At 55.5% G+C, this 20,786-nt stretch overlaps 1 protein-coding gene across 2 annotated transcripts in view; it reads right to left on the minus strand.

Moving 5' to 3' along the window:
* Positions 1-678: 678 nt before the first annotated feature.
* Positions 679-20,786, minus strand: part of CNTFR (ciliary neurotrophic factor receptor) — a 38,355-nt gene continuing 18,247 nt past the window's right edge. For both annotated transcript variants that reach the window (XM_080819368.1, XM_080819369.1), the window contains 8 exons: positions 18,809-18,890; positions 14,395-14,628; positions 7,567-7,684; positions 7,226-7,392; positions 5,686-5,849; positions 2,011-2,191; positions 1,429-1,597; positions 679-1,337 (listed from right to left, as the gene is read on the minus strand). In XM_080819368.1, the coding sequence (XP_080675494.1) occupies position 1,337; positions 1,429-1,597; positions 2,011-2,191; positions 5,686-5,849; positions 7,226-7,392; positions 7,567-7,684; positions 14,395-14,628; positions 18,809-18,890 (1,116 nt within the window). In that variant the 3' untranslated portion in view covers positions 679-1,336. The remainder of the gene's footprint in view (positions 1,338-1,428; positions 1,598-2,010; positions 2,192-5,685; positions 5,850-7,225; positions 7,393-7,566; positions 7,685-14,394; positions 14,629-18,808; positions 18,891-20,786) is intronic.

Raw genomic sequence — 20,786 nt, forward strand, 5'->3', positions numbered from 1 at the left:
AGAACTAGACCACAGACTGGGCACCCTGGAAAACCAAAGCCTGCTCCTTTCCCGCTCATCCAGAGTCTCAACTGTAATCTAACCCTGGGGTCAATCTTGTATCCCACATTTCCAGTCCTGCAGCACAGGTCCAGTCCCTAGTCACATTCCAAGTGGCCTTCTTCAGGCAGCCTCCCGCCCCGCCCAGGCCCAGTATGCTCTGTACCCCGAGCCTCATAGCCTAGCTGAGCCCCAGGCCTGACCTGCTAGAGCCCAACATGTCTGAGCTGCATAACAGGGATGGCCACCCGCCGTACCCCAAGGATGAAGTCCAGCCTTCTCACCTTCTTGTATCTCTGCCCCCACGGGTAAAGCTGAGGCTTTCTTGGAGGCCAGCTCTGGAGATGACCCTTGACGGGCCTTTCCCTGTCAGGATTCAGCAGCCTCCAGGACTGACTGGACATCCCCACATGGGACCTGCCTCACTGGGACCCCTCATCCCCCACAACTCTGCCCCTGGCCTCCAGGAAACCTTATCCTCCAAAGCAGCAGAAAGCCCCCACCCCCAGACACACCTCTCTGAGAGCAACACTGCCTCTCCCCATCTCTGTGGAGAGAGTTGTCTCTTAAGTAGAATTTCTTCCCTCTTCCAGGCCTTAAGAGGGATCCTTGAAAGAAGGATACCCTCTCAAAGTGGGTCTGGTTCAAGGACTCATGAAATGGTGACGTTTAATGAGAACCCCCTACCCTCCCACCCCTGTATATACATCTATAAAAAATTCAAATACAGCAAGTTACCATTGAGTCAGACTAGAAGGGACTGACAGGGCATTAAATACTGCGGGGTGGGAGCAGGGAAAGGGGAGGGTCATACAAAACGGGCACAGGTGAGGGAGTGAAAAGTGTGGGTGCTGGGGGGAGGGGGATGGCTGGGCCCCCCCAGCGTCAGGAGCTTATAATCTGATGGTGGCAACAGAGACCCTGGGACAGACAGGAGGCTAGGGCAGGAGGAGAAATTATGGAGGTGAGGGGCTCCCCTCAGACCCCCCCAAGGGCTCCTGGGAGTCGCTGGCATTGGAGGGTCCAGCCCGAGGGGCCAGGGTGGGGGTGGGGGGTCTTTGGTGGGTGGGTTAGCTGCAGGGTCCTCCTCCCCTGAGGGACCGAGGAGGGCCAACGTGGTGTGGCAGGGCTAGGGGGCGGCAGGCCCGGGCCTGCCGGGGTCTCTACAAATTATGTTTGAAGAGAATGCAGAAGGTCCTCCTGCCCGTGTGCAAAATAGAAACTGGAGTCTGCGGGCTCAGCTCCGGCCTCCTGCTCCTCTGCAGGTGCGCTGGCATGTCCTCACGGGATGCCGGGCTCTGGGGAGACAGGGCAGGGAGCTATGAGGGATGAGGGTGGGATGGGGGTCCCCTCAGGCTCCCCTCTACCACCCAGCCTCACCTGACTTACCAGATCAGAAGACTGTTGGCAGTGGCGGCAGCGGCAGCCAGGGCCAGAGTTACAGGGACACTGATCAACAAGGGTGCTGAGGGTCCTCCACCGCTGCCCAGCTCCCCAGGGTCACAAATCTTCGTGGTGGGTGGGGGTGCCAGTGAGCTGGTGGTGCTGGTCGTGGTCTCTGGGGAACATGGAGGGAACTCAGGGCCGGGCTGGGGCTGCAGTCCAACCCAGGTCTGGGGGCTTCATGAAGCACACTGTTCCTGCTCCCTGTGTTAGGCCAGTACTGCCTCCCCTGTCAGACAGCCCCTGCTTCCTCTCTCAGATGCGTCCTGCCTCACCCACCAGGCAGATCTTGCTTTCCCATGGCTCTCAGATGACCCTTTCACCCGATGGCCCCTACCAAGAATGTCCAGACAGCAAGGACCAGGACCAGGACCAGCTTCGGACCAGACAGACAGGAGTGTGGCAGCCCGAAGAATGCCTGGGGCAGAGGCTCTCAGGCTCTAAGTCCTGGGAGGATTTGGAAGGTGGGAGATAAAGCCAGGCAACAGCACAGGCCCCCTGGGAGAATGGGGGCGAGGGGGGGCTCACCCGGGGCCTGGGCCTCAGTGGTGAGGTGTCGTGGCTCCTCAGTCCAGGGTGTGGCATGAGCGGCCACGCTCCAGTCACTCCACGTCCCAATCTCATTGTCCTTGGCCGCCACCTGGATGATGTACTCCTTCCCAGCATAGGCATCTGTGATGGTGTGCGTTGTGCCATCTGACAGCTCTACCTGCAGCCATACCACGGGATGGGGGTGGGGAGCCCTGGGGGTCAGGAGACTGAGGTACCCCCAGAGGAACTGAGAACACTTCTGGGAAGAAAAGAGTGAAAATCCCCCTGCTGGAGGAAAAGAGAGCTGCCCCGGAGGGAGAAAGAGGATATCGAGAATATTCCCGAAGGCGGGTAAAGAAATCTTGGGGAGGAGACCCCAAGGGAAGGAAGAGGATCCTGAAGGAGAGTAAGAAAATCTTTCAGGAGGGGCGCCTGGGTGGCTCAGTGGGTTAAAGCCTCTGCCTTCAGCTCAGGTCATGATCCCAGTGTCCTGGGATCGAGCCCCGCATCAGGCTCTCTGCTCAGCAGGGAGCCTGCTTCCTCCCTTCTCTCTCTGTCTGCCTACTTGTGATCTGTCTGTCAAATAAATAAATAAAATCTTTAAAAAAAAAAAAAAAAAGAAAATCTTTCAGGAGACCAGGAGCACCCCTGGGGGAACAGAAGGAGGACTTTGCTCAGTGTCTCACCCTGCTGTCATCCCAGCTCCCTCCCAGCACCCAGCCTAAGCCCTGATCTCAGTCTCTGCCTGGAGGTGACAAGAGTAACAGGGTAAGAGAGGAGCTGGTGATGTGCTTAGAAGAAAGGTTGTAAATACAGATGTGGAGCTAGGCTGCCTGAGTCCAGGTTTTAGCTCCGTCCCCTCTAGCCAGGTGACCAAATTACTTAACCTCCCCATGCCTTGCTGGCCTGATCTATAAAATGGCATTCCTGACCTACCACACAGGAGTAGGGTGAGGACTCAGGCGCATGGGAAGCACCTAACACACTTCAGCCACCTCTGTCGTCATCATGGGTTCTAGCTCAGAGCCTGGCTTCCCAGATGCCCCATGCACCCACCAGCCTGGCCCCAGCTAGGCCTCTCCCTTGGGAAGGCCACAGTACGGTAATCACCCTGCCTGAGGCAGAAGCGGGGGGGCAGCTCCCAAGCTGTGGGACAGCAGAACAGCAGGACAGCTGCTCCATTTCCTCCTAGAGGCATCACCACCACACCCCCGCCTGGGCCAGCCCTGTTCTGCTGGTCTCCCCCACCCTTCGGGCTGGCCTGCCTGTCCGGCGCCCCTCCCAGTCCCAGGCTGGGCTCTGGTTCATCTCAGCGGCACCCGCTGCCTCATTAAGCCTCCTCGTAAACAGGGGCAGCCGGCAGGGGCGGAGGAGGGGGCTGCTCTGGGCCACGTCTGGCTTCAGGGCTTTCTTGGTCCCTGTTCCAATCTCCCTTCCCGGAACACTGGGGTCTAGGCTACCCACCTGACAGGCCAGGAGTACAAGCATGCATGTGTGTGTGTATTCACGTGTGTGAAGATGGGTCTAAGGAAGCCCCTCCAATAACCTGACCCCTCCCGCTCCCATCTGTGGCCCAGAGGAGGAGACACTGGTAAAGGTCAGGGTCAGGGTGAAAGTCATTTAGGGCCCAGACCTGGGCTCAATCAGTCCTACTCCCAGCTCTGGAAGATCGAGGGACCCCACAGACTCTCCCCACCCTGGAGTTGGGTCCCAGTTCCTCCTCTGGTCCCCTATACCCTTTAGCCCTCCAAAGATCACCTCTGGCTGAGTAGACACAGAGAGAGCTATGGAGAACAGATCAAATTAGCACCTCATTGGTGGGCTTATGGTGGGCACCATACACTGCTAGAAACGTGGCCCAGGAGTCCAGTGCTTTCCTGGCAGCCATATCCCCTAGCCTCCGGCCCTTCTTGCTAGGTTGTCACTGATCCCTTAATCCACACCCTTGAGAGAATGGCTCCTCACTTGGCAGGAATTCTCTAGTAGCTGGCATCTGCCTCAGAGTCCTCCCTTCAGTCTGCCGTGGCACATGTCACACTCGCCCTTCAGCCTCCCTGCTGAGTCAGGCCAGAGCAGAAGATGCAGGGAACCCATGCTGGGTCCCAGTACTTGCCCCGCCTTGTCCATGCTGAGAAAGCTCCTGCCAGACCTCATGGTGCCCATTCCTGTTCATCCTGGCCTGCAGCTCTCATTTCCCTCTGAAAATCCCAGTGATGTTTTTCTCTGCTCTCCCCTCTGTACCCCCTCCTGATCATACACCTGCTTCTCTCCAACATAAAGGATCAGGCAGAGTAGATTCTATTCAGAGTGAAAGTCAAGTTCAAAAGAGCCATAAATCGAGCCAACTATAACGCCAACAAACTATGGAACAGGGCAAGCACGCCAGCGGCCATACATGCTCTTACCACAGAGTCCTCATACTCTGCGTGGCTCACATCAGTATGGGGGTAAGTCCTTCAGTGTGTGCTCTTGGCATGTTAGTCACACACATGTATGGAGCATGGTTGCTGCTGGGGACCACGTGTACGTGTGCATATTCCTGTGTGTGTGGTGGGCGGCACGCCAGGTCCACCGCGAGGCGTGTGCGCCGCGATGCGCGGGGCTGCTGCCTGTAGCTCGTTAGCAGGGGAGGGGGGCTTGTGAAACTAGACCCTGGTTATTAGCAATGCATTAGGCGCGGGCAGCTGGCCAGGCGGGAGGGACTCCGGACTCCGTCAGAGAACATGTGAGCAGCCTTTGTGGGGGCCAGGCCTATAACCCAGACAGGCACCCTGGAATCAAATTACGTACTCTAAAGGGTAGCTGGAAGGGGGGGCGTGAGGAGATGGGACTGGAGCCCAGTGGGTGGGTTGATCCCTGGGTACCAGCCCGGGTTAGCCTGCAGAGCACCCTCAGAGCCCCACTCCTAGCCCACAGACCTCATGGGCCAGTAAGAGTGCCTGCAGCACTATGGGCCCAGGGCTGCCAAGGAGAGGGAACGCTAAGTCAGCCCCAAATGCCTGGCTGCTCCTCAGAACGACTATAGCTTGATTAACATCCCAGACCACAGGCTGACCCCAGACCAGCCCTTAACCTCTGCTCCATTCCTGGCCTGGAATACCTTCTGACCTGTAAACTTGAGCGGACCCCTCAGTTACATCTGACTTTGGACCATGACACCAGTCATGGCCTGAACCCATACCATGGAATAACTTTGATGCCACTGCCTGATTTTGACCCCTTGAGCCCTTGAGCCCGTGAATCCTTGAGGACAGAGATGTACTGCCCCTTGTGTCCAGTACAGGCCCACAGCCTGGGCCAGAGTCTAAGAGGGAGATGCCTGATCGGGGCTGAGAGCCAGAATTAAGGAAAGGGAAATCCCACCTGTCCTGCCTGTCATCTCCCTTCTGGGATTTCTCCCTATTACCCTGGGAGCCACAAAAACAGATGTGTTCCCATCACACTTATGGACATCACAGGGAACCCTTTAGGGCTTCAGATCAGGATACCTTCCTGAGTCCCATCCATCCTTCCAGGCCCATCTGATCCCTTCTCCCCGAGGAAAGAAAGCCTCTCTGGCTGCGCCCAGTCTTCACACTGGAACAGGAGCCTGCTGATACTGGTGTACGGACCCCTCCCGTGCCATGCGGCTCTGACTCAGGTGCTTGGGATGTGGGCAGGGCACACACTCACATGCTGCCACTGGTCCAGGATGAGGGGTCGGTAGCGCAGAAAGAACTTGAGAGGAAAGGACTCAGGGTCAGGCCAGGTCGAAGGGGTCTGCCAAGTCACCTCTAGCCGGCGAGGGTTGCTGGGTACTGGTCGGGCTACCACATTTTCTGGAGGGTCAGGCTTCACTGTTAAGGAGACACAGCTTCATTATCTCACTAATTGCTGGGAATGACCCCACTTTGTCAATTCCAGTTGCTATGTCCACCACCTTACATCGCCAACCACCGTCCTAGTTGTCATGGTGGCCACCTCTCTTCTCTGCTGTCAGTTCTGGCAACTACCATTAACAACCATCTCATTATTTCCACTTCTCACATGCCTGTCACCACCAAGGACTGTCACTACAGTCACTGTCACCAGCTCATGATAGTAATATCCCAACTTTCATCCCATTACCCCAACCTCATGCTAATAATGACCAGCATCCCAATTACTGAGTCTATAGGATGGCTCCACCATTACCAGCATTACCTCCATTGTCCCCTGGGTCACCCCCTCCTGCACCAGCATCATACACTCCCCTCAAGCTTGGCTTTTCACCTCAACTCTTCCAGTTCCAAACTGAGATACACTCTTCCCTGGAAGAGCCTGGGCTTGAAACTGCTCTTGAAGCTGGTCAAGGTTAAGAGATAGTCCACAGTTGTGGCAGATCTGGGTTGGAGGTAGGCTGAGAACATGATGGGAGTCTAAGGGCCCAGCTCATGTAGAAACAGTCTGGGGGACCCAGCCATGAGGGTCTGGCTGGGATGGGGCAGCAGCAGGCAAGGGGTCTGGTGGGGATGGGGTAAGAGCAGGCAAGGGTTCTGGTAGGGATGGGGTAGGGGAAGGCAAGGAGTCTGGCTGGGATGGGGGAGAGCAGGCAAGGGGTCTGACTGGGATAGGGTAGGGTAGGGGGTCTGGCTGGGATGAGGTAGGAGAAGGCAAGGGGTCTGGCTGGGGTGGGGTAAGAGCAGGCAAGGGGTCTGGTGGGGATGGGGGAAGAGCAGGCAAGGGGTCTGGTGGGGATGGAGTAGGGGAAGGCTTGGGATCTGGCTGGGATGGGGCAGCAGCAGGCAAGGGGTCTGGCTGGGATGGGGTAAGAGCAAGCAAGGGGTCTGGTGGGGATGGGGGTGGGGTGAGGGCGGTATCTGTCCCAGTCCTGTCTCCTGTTCTGACACCTCATTCATCACAAGCCGTAAGGAAGCCATTAGCGTGGGGGGGAGTGGAGGCTGCAGCTGCACAAGGGTCTGGCCCAGCCTGCCCCCCTCCCCCTCCTGTATACTCTGGGAGCCAGAGAGATGATGGGAAGAGCTGCTGGAAAGGTCTCTTGGCCCATGCAGGTAAAGGACATTCATGCCAATGTTCACAGGTCTATACATGCCACAAACACATGTCTATACGGGCCACACATACCATGCACACATGTGAACATCCCTCCCGGTGCTCAAACACACCTCTGGCACACATCCACTTACACACTCCCACCGGAGTGTGCTGCAGGGACCAACCCCACCCCACGCACCGATGGTGAACTCGTCAAAGGTGATAGCTGTAGCATTGTGGCCCAGGGCGTTGCTGACACTTATCGAGACCTTGTACTTGATGGTAGAGAACAGGTGCATGTAGCGGATGTGGCAGCGGTTCTTGAGGGCTGGGTCCTTCTCACAGACCATGATTTTGGAGCCGTGCCTGGGGAAGGGTGAGGCCCAGACAGTGTTACCAACATCAGGGGTCAGGTGGGGCAGAGGTTGGGGGAAGGTCAAGCCCAAGTCTGGGCTAGGGTCTGGACTGAGGGCACGGTGGGTGGTTGGAGGAGAGGTGAGAGGTCAGGGGTGGAACAGGGTCACAGGCAAGTCTACTCACAGCACAGTCACATTGAAGGTGTTGGGGATGTAGGTAGGGGTGGGCAGATGCCAGCTGCAGTAGAAGCCCTTGGGGTAAGTGTTGGAACGGCAACTGAGCACGGGCTCCCACGGTGGCACTGAGGGGTGAGCACAGCATAGTCAGGAGCCCCTAGTCCCCTGCACTAGTGTGGGGACAGGTGGGCCCCAGAACCCCAGCTCTCCCCCTTCAACCCATCAGCAATGCCAGAGGTTGGGGAGGAGTGGCTGTCAGCGAGGGTCTGAGGCTTCCCAGGCCTCAGAGAGCCAGATGTTTAATTAAAGAAAAACAAGGGTTATATGAAGAGGGAGCCCCCCCCACCTGCTCAATGGAGGCGGGAACTGCGGGGAACAGGGGGCTGCGGGCCTCAGCTCATCAATCACAGGATGGAGGTGATGTCTGGGGGAATCGGCCCCAGCCCCACATCTCCTGACACGTTGTGTCCATTCACAGAGAAAAACTTTGCAACGGAGCCTGCGGGGTGGGGGGAGGGGGTGTCCTGATTGGGTCCTCTGGTTGCTAGAATAATCAGAGTGCACTCTCCGGAGAAGAGTCATCCTAGGCTTCCCCCAGTAGAGATTAAGAAACACGAGGCCAAGCCCGGTGGTTCCTCAGGAACAGCCACACTGGGCGGCTAGGTGTCTACATGCATGGGTGCACATGTTAACATGTGTCTCCGTGACATCAATGACCCATAACGGAATGTAGGTACATACACAGGAGTATCTAGGGTATGGCTCAGACTGTGTGTCCATGTATGACTGACTGCATGTGTGTGCACATCCGTATTGAGAGGAAGCTATTATCCCCTTGCTGCATACCTCACCCAAGCCCTAGCCCCCAGCTCCACCATCACAGACCCTTTAAGAAGCCCTTTCCTTGGTTAGCAGGGTAGCAGCAGCCTGCAGCCTGCAATCTAGAATGCGGAGTCCCAGAGAGAGATGGAGACCCGCCTGGAGTCACACAGCAAGCCAGGGCCAGGATTCAACCCCAGGATGGGGCTACCCACATACATGACCACATGTACACACACTTGGGGAAGTCCTTTCTGCTATCCAACCACACTTCTTGCTGCTGTGAGCACTCAGCCCAGCTGTCCCACACTCAGGCACTGGGTAAGGCGTGAGGACAGGCGGCTCAGGTTCCTGGAAGGAGGCAGCTTCTGTGATCTGACCCAGGCAAGGAATGTCCGTCAGTGGCTCCAGGGACACTGACACCTCCCTCCTATGTCCCCCTCCCCCGCCACCCCACCCTCTGCCTGACAGGTGGACAGGAAATGGGAGGGGGGCAGTTCAATAAGCCAGGGACTGTGAAAGGGGGAGTACATGTCTATGCTTGTCGAGTGGCCATGGTGACACATGGGGAACTGTGGGCTTTCATCCACAGTGTACACGTGACTGTGACTGACTCTGATTGCACGTACATGTCCAGTGTGTGGGAAGTGTATGTGTATCGGGGCTGAACCCCCAGGGCCCAATCTGGCTTTGCAGCAGGAGAGATGAGAGGGTCAGAGAGGCATCCGGGAAACTTGGGTGTATTTAGCAGCTAGAGTGGGCTACGCTGTGGGCAAAGGTGTGGCTCTATGCCCCAGACCTGCAGGAAGAGCTAGAGCCCAGCTGAGACCCCCACAAGGGGCAACCTGCATTCTATCCACTGCTGTCTGCCTCCCCTGGGGAGCCTTCCTGGCCCTGTGTTCATCTTGTGTCTGTTCCATGTTCATCCTGTGTGCCTCTCATATCCCTTCCCTAACTGCCCAGGGACAGAGAGGCATGGGGGTGGGGTGGGGGATGGTCAAGGACACAGGAAGTGCCTTGTGGGGGCCTGCAGGCCAGGCCAGAGTTGGCAGCCACCCCAGGAGAAAAGGACATTCCGAGGTCGGCTGAGAAGCCTCCACTCCCCCTCCTGCCACCACCCCCCCTTACCCCCAGCTTCAAAGGAGAAGGGTGCTGGGGGGGGTGGGTACTAAAGGCTGCAGAGTCAGCTCCTTGCTGCCTGGGACTCTTTGGAGGGCAGAGCGGGCCAAGGCACTGGACTCACAGGCCCGCTCCCTCCACCAGCCAGCCTCCCCACTGACCAGTCCCCTCCATTCCCCCATGACCATCCTCTCCCGTGAGACCAGCCTCCCCCTCAAAACAGTTCCTCTCTCTGACTGGGCAGGTCATGGGGGACCAGGGGGCCAGGCAGGGCTCTGTCTGTCATCTGGCTACTCCTGCCTGGCCTTGGGCCCTGAGTAGGGAAGGGCTTGGGTTTCCTGACAGGGACCAGGTTTCTCAGAGGGAAAAGGAGGAAAGAAAAACAAAGAAAGGAAGAAAAGGAGTGACTTGCTGCAGCTGGAGCCCAGCTGAGGGGCCGGGTGGGCGGAGGTAGGGGTGCTGTGAGAGACCAAGTGTGAGGTTGCGGGACAGTGTGCGATCAGGCCTGTTGTGAGTGGGCTGCAAGATGGGGAAGAAGCTGTTTTTAAGACATGGCAATTGTGAGGCTGTCTGGTAACTCTGAGAGGCTTCATGCATGTGACTGAAATCCTGGGCAAGCGTGTAACCATGCGATTGGCTGTGTGTGACTGCAAACTGCATTTGTGTGGGACTCTGGGCGGGCTGTTTGATCTCAGGACCGCCTGGATGGGTCCGGCCTAGGGGCTGAGGCACTCTGAGAATATGCGTAAGTGCGCCATCGTGCTGGAACACGGGGACAGCACAGCACGACTCCATACCCGAAACACTATATGTGAGATGAAGCTGAAGCCTGAACGTATTTTTCAAACTGTGGGTGTGGGAAAGTGCCCAGAATTCCAAGTGTGTCCACACGTATGAACTGAACACTACATGAGAACATGTTAGAGGCTGTGTGGGAGCAAAAACTCATACGCGTGTCAGGTCATTCTCTAGGCATACAGACATATTCCTGGATGCCCAGGCATCCCAAGCTGCCCTTTCTGGGGGCTCCTGAAATGCCCAAGTGACTGGCAGCCTGTGGCAGGACATCCTGGGTCCCACACGGGGCCATGTGTGCGTGTGTGCGTGTGCCCCCGCTGGCCCAGGGTTTGTTTGTTTTCCTCCTAATTGGCTTGTTTTTCCATGTCCAGCCCACCAAACCGCATGTTTTTCCTCTCATCTCGCCAGCCCGCCTGGGCTGGAGCCCCCAGCACGCACGAGGCCTGCCCGGCGGCCCCGAGAGAAGGAGGGGCAGGCTGCCCACACCCCTGGCCAGGCCAGCTCAGGCTGGGTGGGGCAGGGTGACCCTTCCAGCTCCAGCCCTGCTTGGGCCCCACCCATACTCCTCCTGTCTGGCATCAAAGCCTTATCTCATGACATCTCTTAAGGCACCCTAACTCCTGGCTTCCCAGATGCCCCTCTCCTGCCTCCCACCTGTCTTTTTTCCCCCCAGACATCTTCATCCACAAGCTGCTCTTTCCTTCTCAGCAAACAGGGCTAAGGGGGAAGCAGCGCTGCACCAGGGATTCTGAAGTTCCTGTCCTGACCAGTCAAATGCAAATATGTAAAAACTGGACAAGGAACTGTCCATGTCAAATCAGTAAATCACTCTGATTTGTTTTAGCTTAAAACCAGAAAGACACTGAATCAGCAGTGTCTAGTAAACCGAAGGATGCTACTAAAGGAAAGCAGGTGATCCTGTTTCCTGATGTGGGCACTCCTCTCACCATCCTGTCTGAGCAGCCACCAGGGGGTGGGAAGGTGGACTGGGAGAAAGCAGTTCAGGGATCAGTCTGGTTAAGGGGACTTTCAATAGGATATTTTTATGATCATTTTCCCCTGGAAATAGAAACATGAAAATCTTCTATGTTTCAGATAAATATTAAATAATTTGGCTTCAATGACTCACAAATCAGGGGTAACTCTGTCCTATTCTCTGAGTGCTGGCTAGAAGAATAATTTGATATTGAGTGTTGCCAAACCCAGTCTCTTGTTACTAATATAAAGTGACTGAGACAATCATGATTAACGTCCCTTGTTCCTCTGACCAGCTCTTTAGAAGGAAATAAGGTAATGAGAGATAAGTACCTGTTACTAATGCTACAGCCAATTCATGGCCAGCTCTCCTCTGATGGGCAGAGCCCTGGGAGTGGTCAGCACTGTAAAAGGTCTGGGCTCTGGTCACAACAGGGCAGCTGTGGGCATGTCCTGTGGGTACAGACCACAGACATCACTTCTAGACCCAATTTCCCTCCAACGACCTTTCAAAAATCAAGTCATTAGGAATACGGCCTAGGGTCACCAAGGTCTAGCCATCATGGCCAGCCTTGTCCATCCTAAGGACTTCTAGGACTCAAATTGAGAAAACGGGGGTGTCAAATTGGTCTCATTCTTCTTCCATGACACTTTTCTGTGTGTAAGGACATGGGGCTAGGCTGAGTGTTCTACTTCCAACAGACATTGTGGTGGGCCCGGGAGAACTCAGGTAGGCTGGTCCCGTATTTCTCAAGCTGGCCGACAGGGGTCATTCCACCCCTGGCTTGCAACTAAGACACTTGGCTATGATTGCTATCTTTCTAATTTAAACACAGGAACACTCTTCTGTGTGAAAAGGAATATCCCCACCAAAACGTATTTTCACACCTCCTCTAACCCCACCAGTGGGTAAGTGTTTTGGGGATGACCATGAGCAATCCTTCAGTCTAACATTTCCCATGCTGTCCATGCCAGTCTCCTGACAACAGGGAAAGGGCCTGCTCCCAGGTTGCTCATGTATCTCCTTCCCTGAGCAGCTCCCAGGGAATAAAGAAACCACCCTCAGAAAGTGGGGTGCATCCCCCATATGGGGTGAGGCCAGAGAAATGTGAATCTTTGGCTCAAGGAAAAAAGAAATGGAACTATTTTCAGAATATTCTGTTGGTGGGTGCCTGTCCAGCTGACCCTCAGCAACACTGAGAAGCTCCTCATTCCAACTTCTCCAAACCTTTCTTCTGAATCACATTCACTCACTTTTCCTCTATCTTCCTGTTGGCTCCTTCTTATCTCTTTTTGTGGCTCATCTCTCTCCATCAACCCTTTATAAAGTGATGATCTTCAGGGCCCAGTTCTGGGTCCTCTTTTCTTCTCATCCCAGAGTTCTTACTCTTGGCCATCTTACCTCCTCCATGGACTTTCTTATCTCATCCTCAGCCCAGGCCCCAGACCCTCAGATCCACTGGCTACAGCCATCCACTCCCACTGTCTCCTGAGGACCCCAACCCAACATATCTACAGCAAATGTCGGTGATGCCCTAGCAGATCCCTGGCCCATACCTACCGCCCTCTTCTGCATTTATGTGCCTAAGAGCTTTCATTGGTCACTAAAATCTGCATTGCCTGCTGAGGCATCAAGCCAAAAGTGCAGGGGAATTAAAGCATCCCCACCCCCACCCCAGGAGACTCCTTCAACCAAGGATGAGCAGGAGTTACATGAGCAGTATGTAAACTTCTGATCTCCCTCACTGCTCAGGGGAAAGAACTCCCAGGTCCATGTCTTACCTGGGCCCTCAGAGTCCCTGCAGTGCAAAGCTGCAGTTGCCCCGAAGATAAATGGATAACTCCGTCTTTATTGGTCCCCTTAACTTCTTTTTTCTAGCACTTTCTCATTTCCTTATGGTGTTTCTGCCACCTGACAAATAAACTACTTGCATACACACTCTCATCTTAGGATCTGATTCTAGGGAAGTCCGAAATAAGATGACTTACATACTACTGTCCAAGGAGAACACACTATCTTTTTTTTTTTTTTTTAAGTAGACTCCACACCCAATGCAGAGCCCAACACAGGGCCTGAACTCAGGACCCTGAGATCAAGACCTGAGCTGAAATCAAAGTCAGACACTTAACTGACTGAGCCACCCAGGTGCCCCCAGAACACACCATCTTTTCCTCCACAGACCCTTCCACCTTGCCTCTGTTGCAGTGATTGGTAGCACCAGCTATCTTGATTCCCCCTGCTCTCTACACTCCTGTCCTCTCTACCTCCAATGCACCACCAACTCCTGGCGGTCCAACCAGCCCCTCTCAACTGCCCCGGCTCCACACCCTGGTGCCCAATCCTCATCATCTCCCCTGCATCCAGCTACAGCTTCCTTCCTGTCCTGGCACAGCCACCATCCAACCTGTCTCTCTTCACCACCATGAGAAGGATCTCTTAAGGACACGATGACCCTGCTCGTGTCACTCCCTAGCTTCTAGGCTCCTGATTTGCCCCATCCTCTCCTTTAGTTCCCTTCCGCCACCAGCACAAGTGGCCCTTCCATGCCCTCCCAGCCTCTGAGGCCTACAGCTGCACTTAGGTCTCTGTCAGAGGTGTCTCTGTCAGAGGTGACTTTGTCAATGTATCCTCCAAATCTCCCAATCTCCATGTGCCTCCCACTCCAGGAAGTGTTCTTTTTTCCCTGGAGCCTCCCAGAGTGCCTGTTCCTCTACCTGCATAGCCAGCCCCTGTAAGAGCGCACAAAGGAGTGGGGTCTCTCCAGCTGGGAGCTGTGACCCTACGATTCCTCCTTCCCAGGCCCCAGAAGGATCAGGCCCTGCTAGCCCTCCTCTGCCTATCTTGTCACAGGGAACAGGATTTCTGGATCTCACAGATCGCCAGGGATACACGTGCAAAAGGCCCGGGGGTCTGGATTCCGTGGGAAACAGTGGGCTCAGAGATCAGAAGAGAAAGTTAGGAAAGGATCAGAGGGCAAGGGTCAGGGTGCTGCAGCGTCCCCGGCCCCAAAAGGAAGAAGGCTGGATCTGGGCCAAGGGTCTAAGCCTCACTGACATTCCTCTTTAGTGAAGTGTGGGGCTTGGGAGGAAGGCGGTCAGATGAGGGGTTGGGAGCAACACTTACAGCCCACATGTAGGAGGACCTGGTGGCGCAGGTGCCAAGAGTCACGGTGGAAGCAGGCATAGAGGCCGCTGTGGCCCAGTTCCAAGCCATGAAGAACAAGCTGAGAGCCGTTGAGCAGGTCGGGGGCCAGGTCTGTCCCATTTACCCTCCATGTCACTGCTGCATCCCAGTTTGCTGTCCCACATGGCAGAGTCACATCTGAACCTAGGCGCTCGTACTGCACGTGGGGTACTTCTGTTGGGGGTAGGGAGAGCATAGGGCAAGAGTCACAGGTCACAGCCTGGCCCAGCACCACCAAGTGAATGTGAGCAGATGAGAGCCTATGATGAGAAGTCTAGGCCAAGAGGCTCTGTGTCTGATGGTATGGGTGTCAGGAGACGAGGAGTGTGTAAAATTTCTCCGTAGTTGTGAGTGTCTCCAAATGTGTGTGTGTGTGTGTGCGTGCGCATGTCTGGGTATTTTGTGTGTGAAGGGGTGTGATCTTCTGTGTGTATATGTGTGGGAGAAAGTGTGTGTTAAATGCTGGGAGGGGTTAAATCTCAGTGAAGACCCAGTTCACCTCCAGTCACTAGGTCCTTTAGAAAGTTTTCTTGACCTCCATGACCCTAACCTCTCACCACCTACAGACCCAGCCCCAATCACTGACATCTGCTACCCAGGCAAGCTGGAGCTGAGGGGCCCTGCTTCTGGACTCCTTTCTCTGTCTCTTGTCCCTATCTTTGTCTCCTGTCCTGCCTCTCTCCCTCCCACTCTGGACCCCCTGACAAGCTGCCCCTAACCTGCCCACTTCAGCCATCCAGGGCTCGGGCAGCAGCAGCAGGGAGATCCAGGGCGAGAGCCCTAGAGAATTCCTAGCAGCTATCACTTTGTGAGACAGGAACTGCTGGGGTTGGGAGGGGTGCGGGGGAGTGCTGGGGCCAGAGAGCTCTCTGACCATTCCTCTCCTGCCCCCAGGAGGGGCCTGTCAGAGCCAAAAGCAAACCCCAGCCCTGGCCTCCACAACCCAGGCGTGATGGACTGAACCCAGGAGACTCGAGTGGAAGGGTGGGAGGGAGCACCTGTTGAGAGGCAGCACTAGGTGGGGGAGGTGAATACGACACAGAAAATCAGAGACACTGATCTACAGACAACGCAGGAGAGGCAGGCATGCAGAGCTGGGCGATGTGAATCTAATCTCCTCATTCCTCATCCTGCCCCCCAAGCCTGGAAGGACAGATGCTTCCCTGGTCTTGGCCAGATCTGTGGAGTGAGGGTGGGAGGGGAAGAGCGAAGTGGGAGGGGGGCAGCGGTGGTGGGGGGTGCTGCGGGATCCCTCGTTAACACTCGCTTACATCTCCCCTCTGGAGAGCCACCCCGCTGAGTTGGGGGATTTTCGGAGGCAATTCCTGTTAACGAGCCAATTAACTTGGGCCAGTGGCCTCTTAATTAGACTTGTTAACACCACCAGGACTGCAGGAGGTAGGGATCCCCCTATGTCACCAGCCAACCCCCTCCCTCCATCATGGCCCCCTCCCCAGTACTGCTTTTCTCTGTGCTGGAACATCTGTCCCTGTCTGCTACCTCTGTCACCCTTCCTGTGCCAGGATCTCTCCGTCAGGTTTCTCCCCCGCGGCCTGCCTCTGTCTTGCCCCTCTCTGAGCCTCTCTGTCCCCGTCCCCTGTCGGAGGAGAGGGAAGCAGGAAACCCAGCCAGCCTTGACCACTTGTCTGTGGGGCCTGGGACCAGCCAAACAAAGGATGAACGGCGGAAGGGCGGTGGCTGGGGGCCTTGGAGGCCACAGCTGTGAGGCTGGACCAGAGACTGAATGGGGGCCTCCTCCTGACCAGAGGCCCAGTGTCCAAGGCTCAAGCCATAGAGCTCCCCCAATCCACCAGCCCTAGCCATTGAGCCCCCCTCCAACTTCCCCTGTCAAAACCTGGAGCTTCCAGGAAACATGCCAAGCCCCTCTCTGAACCCCCCCCCCACTAGAACAAACTCTGCATCCAGCTGCCTGAGGAGGAGGCTGAAAACTGACCGAAGGGGAGGGGGTGTGGCCACCACGGTCCCAGCGGCAACACGTCAACACTGACCAGCAGCAGCTCGGAACTGACTTGGACCCGATGTGGTTCTTTATACTCGGGGGCAGGTACAGCCACAATATGAGGCAACAGCCACCCAACAACACAACAAATGGGCTAATGCTCCCAAGTCACCCTGTCTGCCTCACCAAGCAAACAGAAACACAACACAACAACAATGACAAACCAACAATGTGAGGGCAGGGCAGGAAGGACAACATGACAATGCAATGAAAGAAGACAACTACAGGCCACAATGCGGAGACAGAGGGAGCAACGTGACATGACAATCACATAAGACACACACTGTCACAAATGCTACAACAACACAACAGCAATATACACAGTCACGAAACAGCTCCAGAGATGGCAATGATTTAATCCTTTGTCTCTGGACAGCTCTCCTCCCGCCCTGTGGGTGCCCCTACTGATGTGCTGTCCATTTCAGAAATTAAATCAAGCGGCAGGGGGAGGACGGGGTTCTTGGCCTTGACGCGGTGACAAATGCTCCAAAGGAATCAGCTGTGAAAAGGTTGTTAGAAGCCAGGATGAGAGACAGAGACAGGATGAGGTCATGGACATGGAGAACACAGAAGGACAGAGCTGATGGCTCCCTCACACCTGTGCACACAGGCTCACATGAGGACCACATGCCGGAAACAGTCCCCCGGGCGTCCTAAGCAACTTCACATCACCACACACATAGGATGAAGACAGTCACCACAAGAAGAACACACACAGAACAACTGTCCACAAGGTCACAGCCACACAAGGACCCAGTCTCAGTTCAGGGACGGTTAACACCTAGTACAAGACGATCACATACATGCACAGGGAGGACATGTCCCCCAGAGGCACACTGACACATAAGGGCACAGTGTCCCACAAGGGAGACAACTGAACAGGGACACAAACATGCAAAGAGACAGAAACAGGGAGAAACTATCAAACTGTCACACAGGGTACAGTCTCAACCACAAGGACAAAGCCCCATGAAGAGCACAGTCACACATGAACAGACAATGTCACACGCAGGGCACAGCCCCCAAGAATATAACCCGAGAAATGCATTCGAACAGGAACATGGTCTCACCCACACAAGAACACAGCTTAATGCACTGGGACAGTTATCCACTCTCAGAGAGGCGGACTCACTGCTCAAGCCCCTGGGCACCTGTGGCTCTGCCTTTACCCACAGTACAGAGCAGGGCCCAGGCCAGGGGGAGCTGCCACCAGAGGTCCAAGCAAGTGAGATCAGCACACAAGCTGAAGACAGACTGACTGCAGGTGGGGGTTAATGGGCTGGCCTGGCAGTCCTTTCACTCCCTGCCCACTGGGGAGCAGCCCAGGGGGAATGGGGGCTAGGCTTTTTCTGGGTCTCAGTGTCAGTCTCACAAGGAAGAAGGCACAGGAGCCTTGACTCATTGCCCTCCTCTAACCCACAGCCTTGAAGGTGGTAGTGTGTGCTCTGCGCCTGAGCCCCAGAAGTGCCCCAACCTTCTCTGCCTCTATCCAATCCAGCCAAGGGTGGTGGGAGGCAGGACACATCCAAGGGGAGAGCTCCATATAGATCAGCACTTGTCTGAGGAGTTTCAAGGTCAGACCTTATGCTGATGGAGCCATGTGAGGTGTTGCCTCAAATGCAGTTTGAGGGCTGGTGGTCAAGTTAAGAGGGCACCTGTTCCCCAGCAGGGGGCAGCTTCTTGCTTTGTGGGCTGTGGGGAGAACTGAGTCCTCCCTGGACAAATGGTGGGGGGCCAGTGGCCCCACCGGAGCAATCCCTGCCCCCTCCCACCATTCCAGATGACAGACCTGTCCCTTCCTCAGGATGCCAGCCCTCCCCCACTGGTCGCCCTGCCAGTCCCCACATCTTGTTCTCAGTCTGCCACCTCTGTCCCCACCTTCCCTCTGGGATAAGGGAGAAGTCTTGGCCTCTGTCTCTCTCAGTGCCTTTCACTGCACCCCCACAAAACCCCCATTTCAAATGAAATCCCATTTCAAAGATACTATACAGGGCCCTACCCCTAGCAGCCCCCTACTCCCATCCCACCTGCCTGTACCCTCTACCCGCACCCACTCCAGTAGGAAGAGGAACAGCTCATCAAGCCAGAGACACCATCAGCATGGGACCGCGTGGAGTGACTGGAGGACTGTGGGTATAAGACAACATCAGTGGGTCGCCCAGCAAATCAGTGTCATAGGATTCATGGGTGTTCACATGTTACAAGCCAGAACGTGCCAGGATGTGGTCTTGGGTGGACGCACAGCTATGTCGCAGAGGGCTCATGCTTGGCTTTGGGTGGAGGTCAGCAGGGAGCACCACCCCGTCCCCCAGAATCCTCTCCTCCAGCACTCACCCTGAGGACTGTGTCTCTGGGCGTAGACGACGGCAGCGGCAGCGAGCACAGCACAGCAGGCCCACGGGACAGGAGCAGCCATCTGCTGGGAGAAATGGGGGTGAGGGGGTGGGGGGGATGGGATGGGGCAGCATCAGCCCAGGCAGAAACCTCCTGGGGAGCCCCTCCCTGTTCTCAGGCAAGACTGGGTGATTCCAGCCCTAGGGCTAGGTATCTTGACCCCAAATGCCCTTCTTAATGGGGCTCAGGATTCTTTTTCAAGCAACAGAAAGCAACATTATTGGCATCTGGAGCCAAAGGTTTGCTAAGATGGTAGGAGGCAACCTACAGCGGTTTGTTGTTCGATAAGGCTGCTGGCTGTAGGATGTTGTCAACCACGGATGAGTTATGGAACACTGGTTATGCTACAGCCATTTTAAAAACAAAAAACAACAATAAAAAACTTTACTGGTGAGGTTGGCTAATTAGCTCGAAGCACTGCAAACCAAAAGAGTGATGTTTGAACTTAACAGGAGGTCTATACTTCTCCAAATTGCCTTGAATGGAAGGTCCCCTGCTGCGCTCCTGGAGAGAGGGCCTGAAACCCTGATGCTCTAAAGCCCCTCATACCTGCACCCCCCAGCCCTCCGTGAGCCTTGCCACTGGGCTCTGGGATGTTCACAGCAGCAGGGTACCAAGGTCAGATACTGCTTTCGCTTCAGTGTACAGTGACCATGAGAGAAGGAGAGCATGTCACATGTAACGCCTGTCAGGGGCTCCAGCCTATGCTTCACCCCAGACACATGCCTCAGGACCCTGAGACCCGCAGCCCAGATGTGCATTGTGTCTACACACACCTCTGCAGGTACACAAAGCACAGTCAGGATGTCCCCAGAAGCCAGGCTGGATCCAGGGGTCCCCTCATCTGCAGTCCTGCTTCGTGGGGTAGCTCCAACTGCTTGCCCCCCACTCTACCCCAAAACATGATCGTACCCGAGGGCAGAGAAGTAACTATTTCCCGCAGAAAAAAAGCCTCAAACAGGACTCTCCTACCCCAGTGTGAAGATGGAGGGGGCCCGTCAACCAGACAGAAAGAGAGATCTAGAGTGGAATACTGCCAGACACTCAGAGTAAGTGGTACTATTAGGGATACAGCCTGACGCACAGCCAAGACACTGTCCAAAACAACCAGACAGAGTCCCAGAGAAAGAGCTGCATGCACAGCTGGAGATACACTAGAGATACTGCGTGAGGCACTGTCAGGTAAAGCCAGAGAAGCGGGTAGCTAGGACCCAATAAGCAGGCAGAGGCTTGGTCAGAGAAAGACTGACACACAGCCAAAGGGTCCACCAGAAAATACTGGAAAAGGATCGGCCAGATGCAAGCAGACCTACCCCCAGAGAAAGAGCAAGAAACCCAGGCACAGAAACCAGCAGCGACCTAGCAAGGGAGCTAGAGACACTGTCGGAAACCACACCGGAGAAACTGCCTGACACACAAGCAGAGAAATACCAGAGAAACTGACAGACACAAACAGGCATCCACCCAAAAACACAGCTAGAAGGAGAGCCAGAGCCAGAGCCAGATGCTCAGTCAGGAAGTCTCTGCACCACTAAGAACACTGCCAGGGACACTCAGACGCACAGACACACTGCCAGACACAGCCAGAGACACTGTCAGAAACACTGCCAGACAAACAGCCAGACATACAGCCAGAGAACTGCCAGAGAAACTGCAAACAGAGCTACAGCAGGAAGGAGACAGATGTGGGTGTCAGCCTATAGCAGTGAGTGTGAGAGCTGGGAAGAATCTGACTTCTGGGGGCTCCTTTACGGGACGGGGCTCCTGCCTGCCCGTGACTGCACTGAGCCCTCACCAGGCAAGCCCTCCCCATCTGCACCTGGCTTCTTCTAGCCACAGCAGCAGGTGCGCCGACCGCCCCTCCCTGGCACAGCTTGTCTCTCTAGGCCCAGGTGGCTTTGGCTGTCCCTCCCACATC

The sequence above is a fragment of the Martes martes genome, assembly GCF_963455335.1.
Source record: "Martes martes genome assembly, chromosome: 12".
Taxonomy (NCBI): Eukaryota; Metazoa; Chordata; class Mammalia; order Carnivora; family Mustelidae; genus Martes; species Martes martes.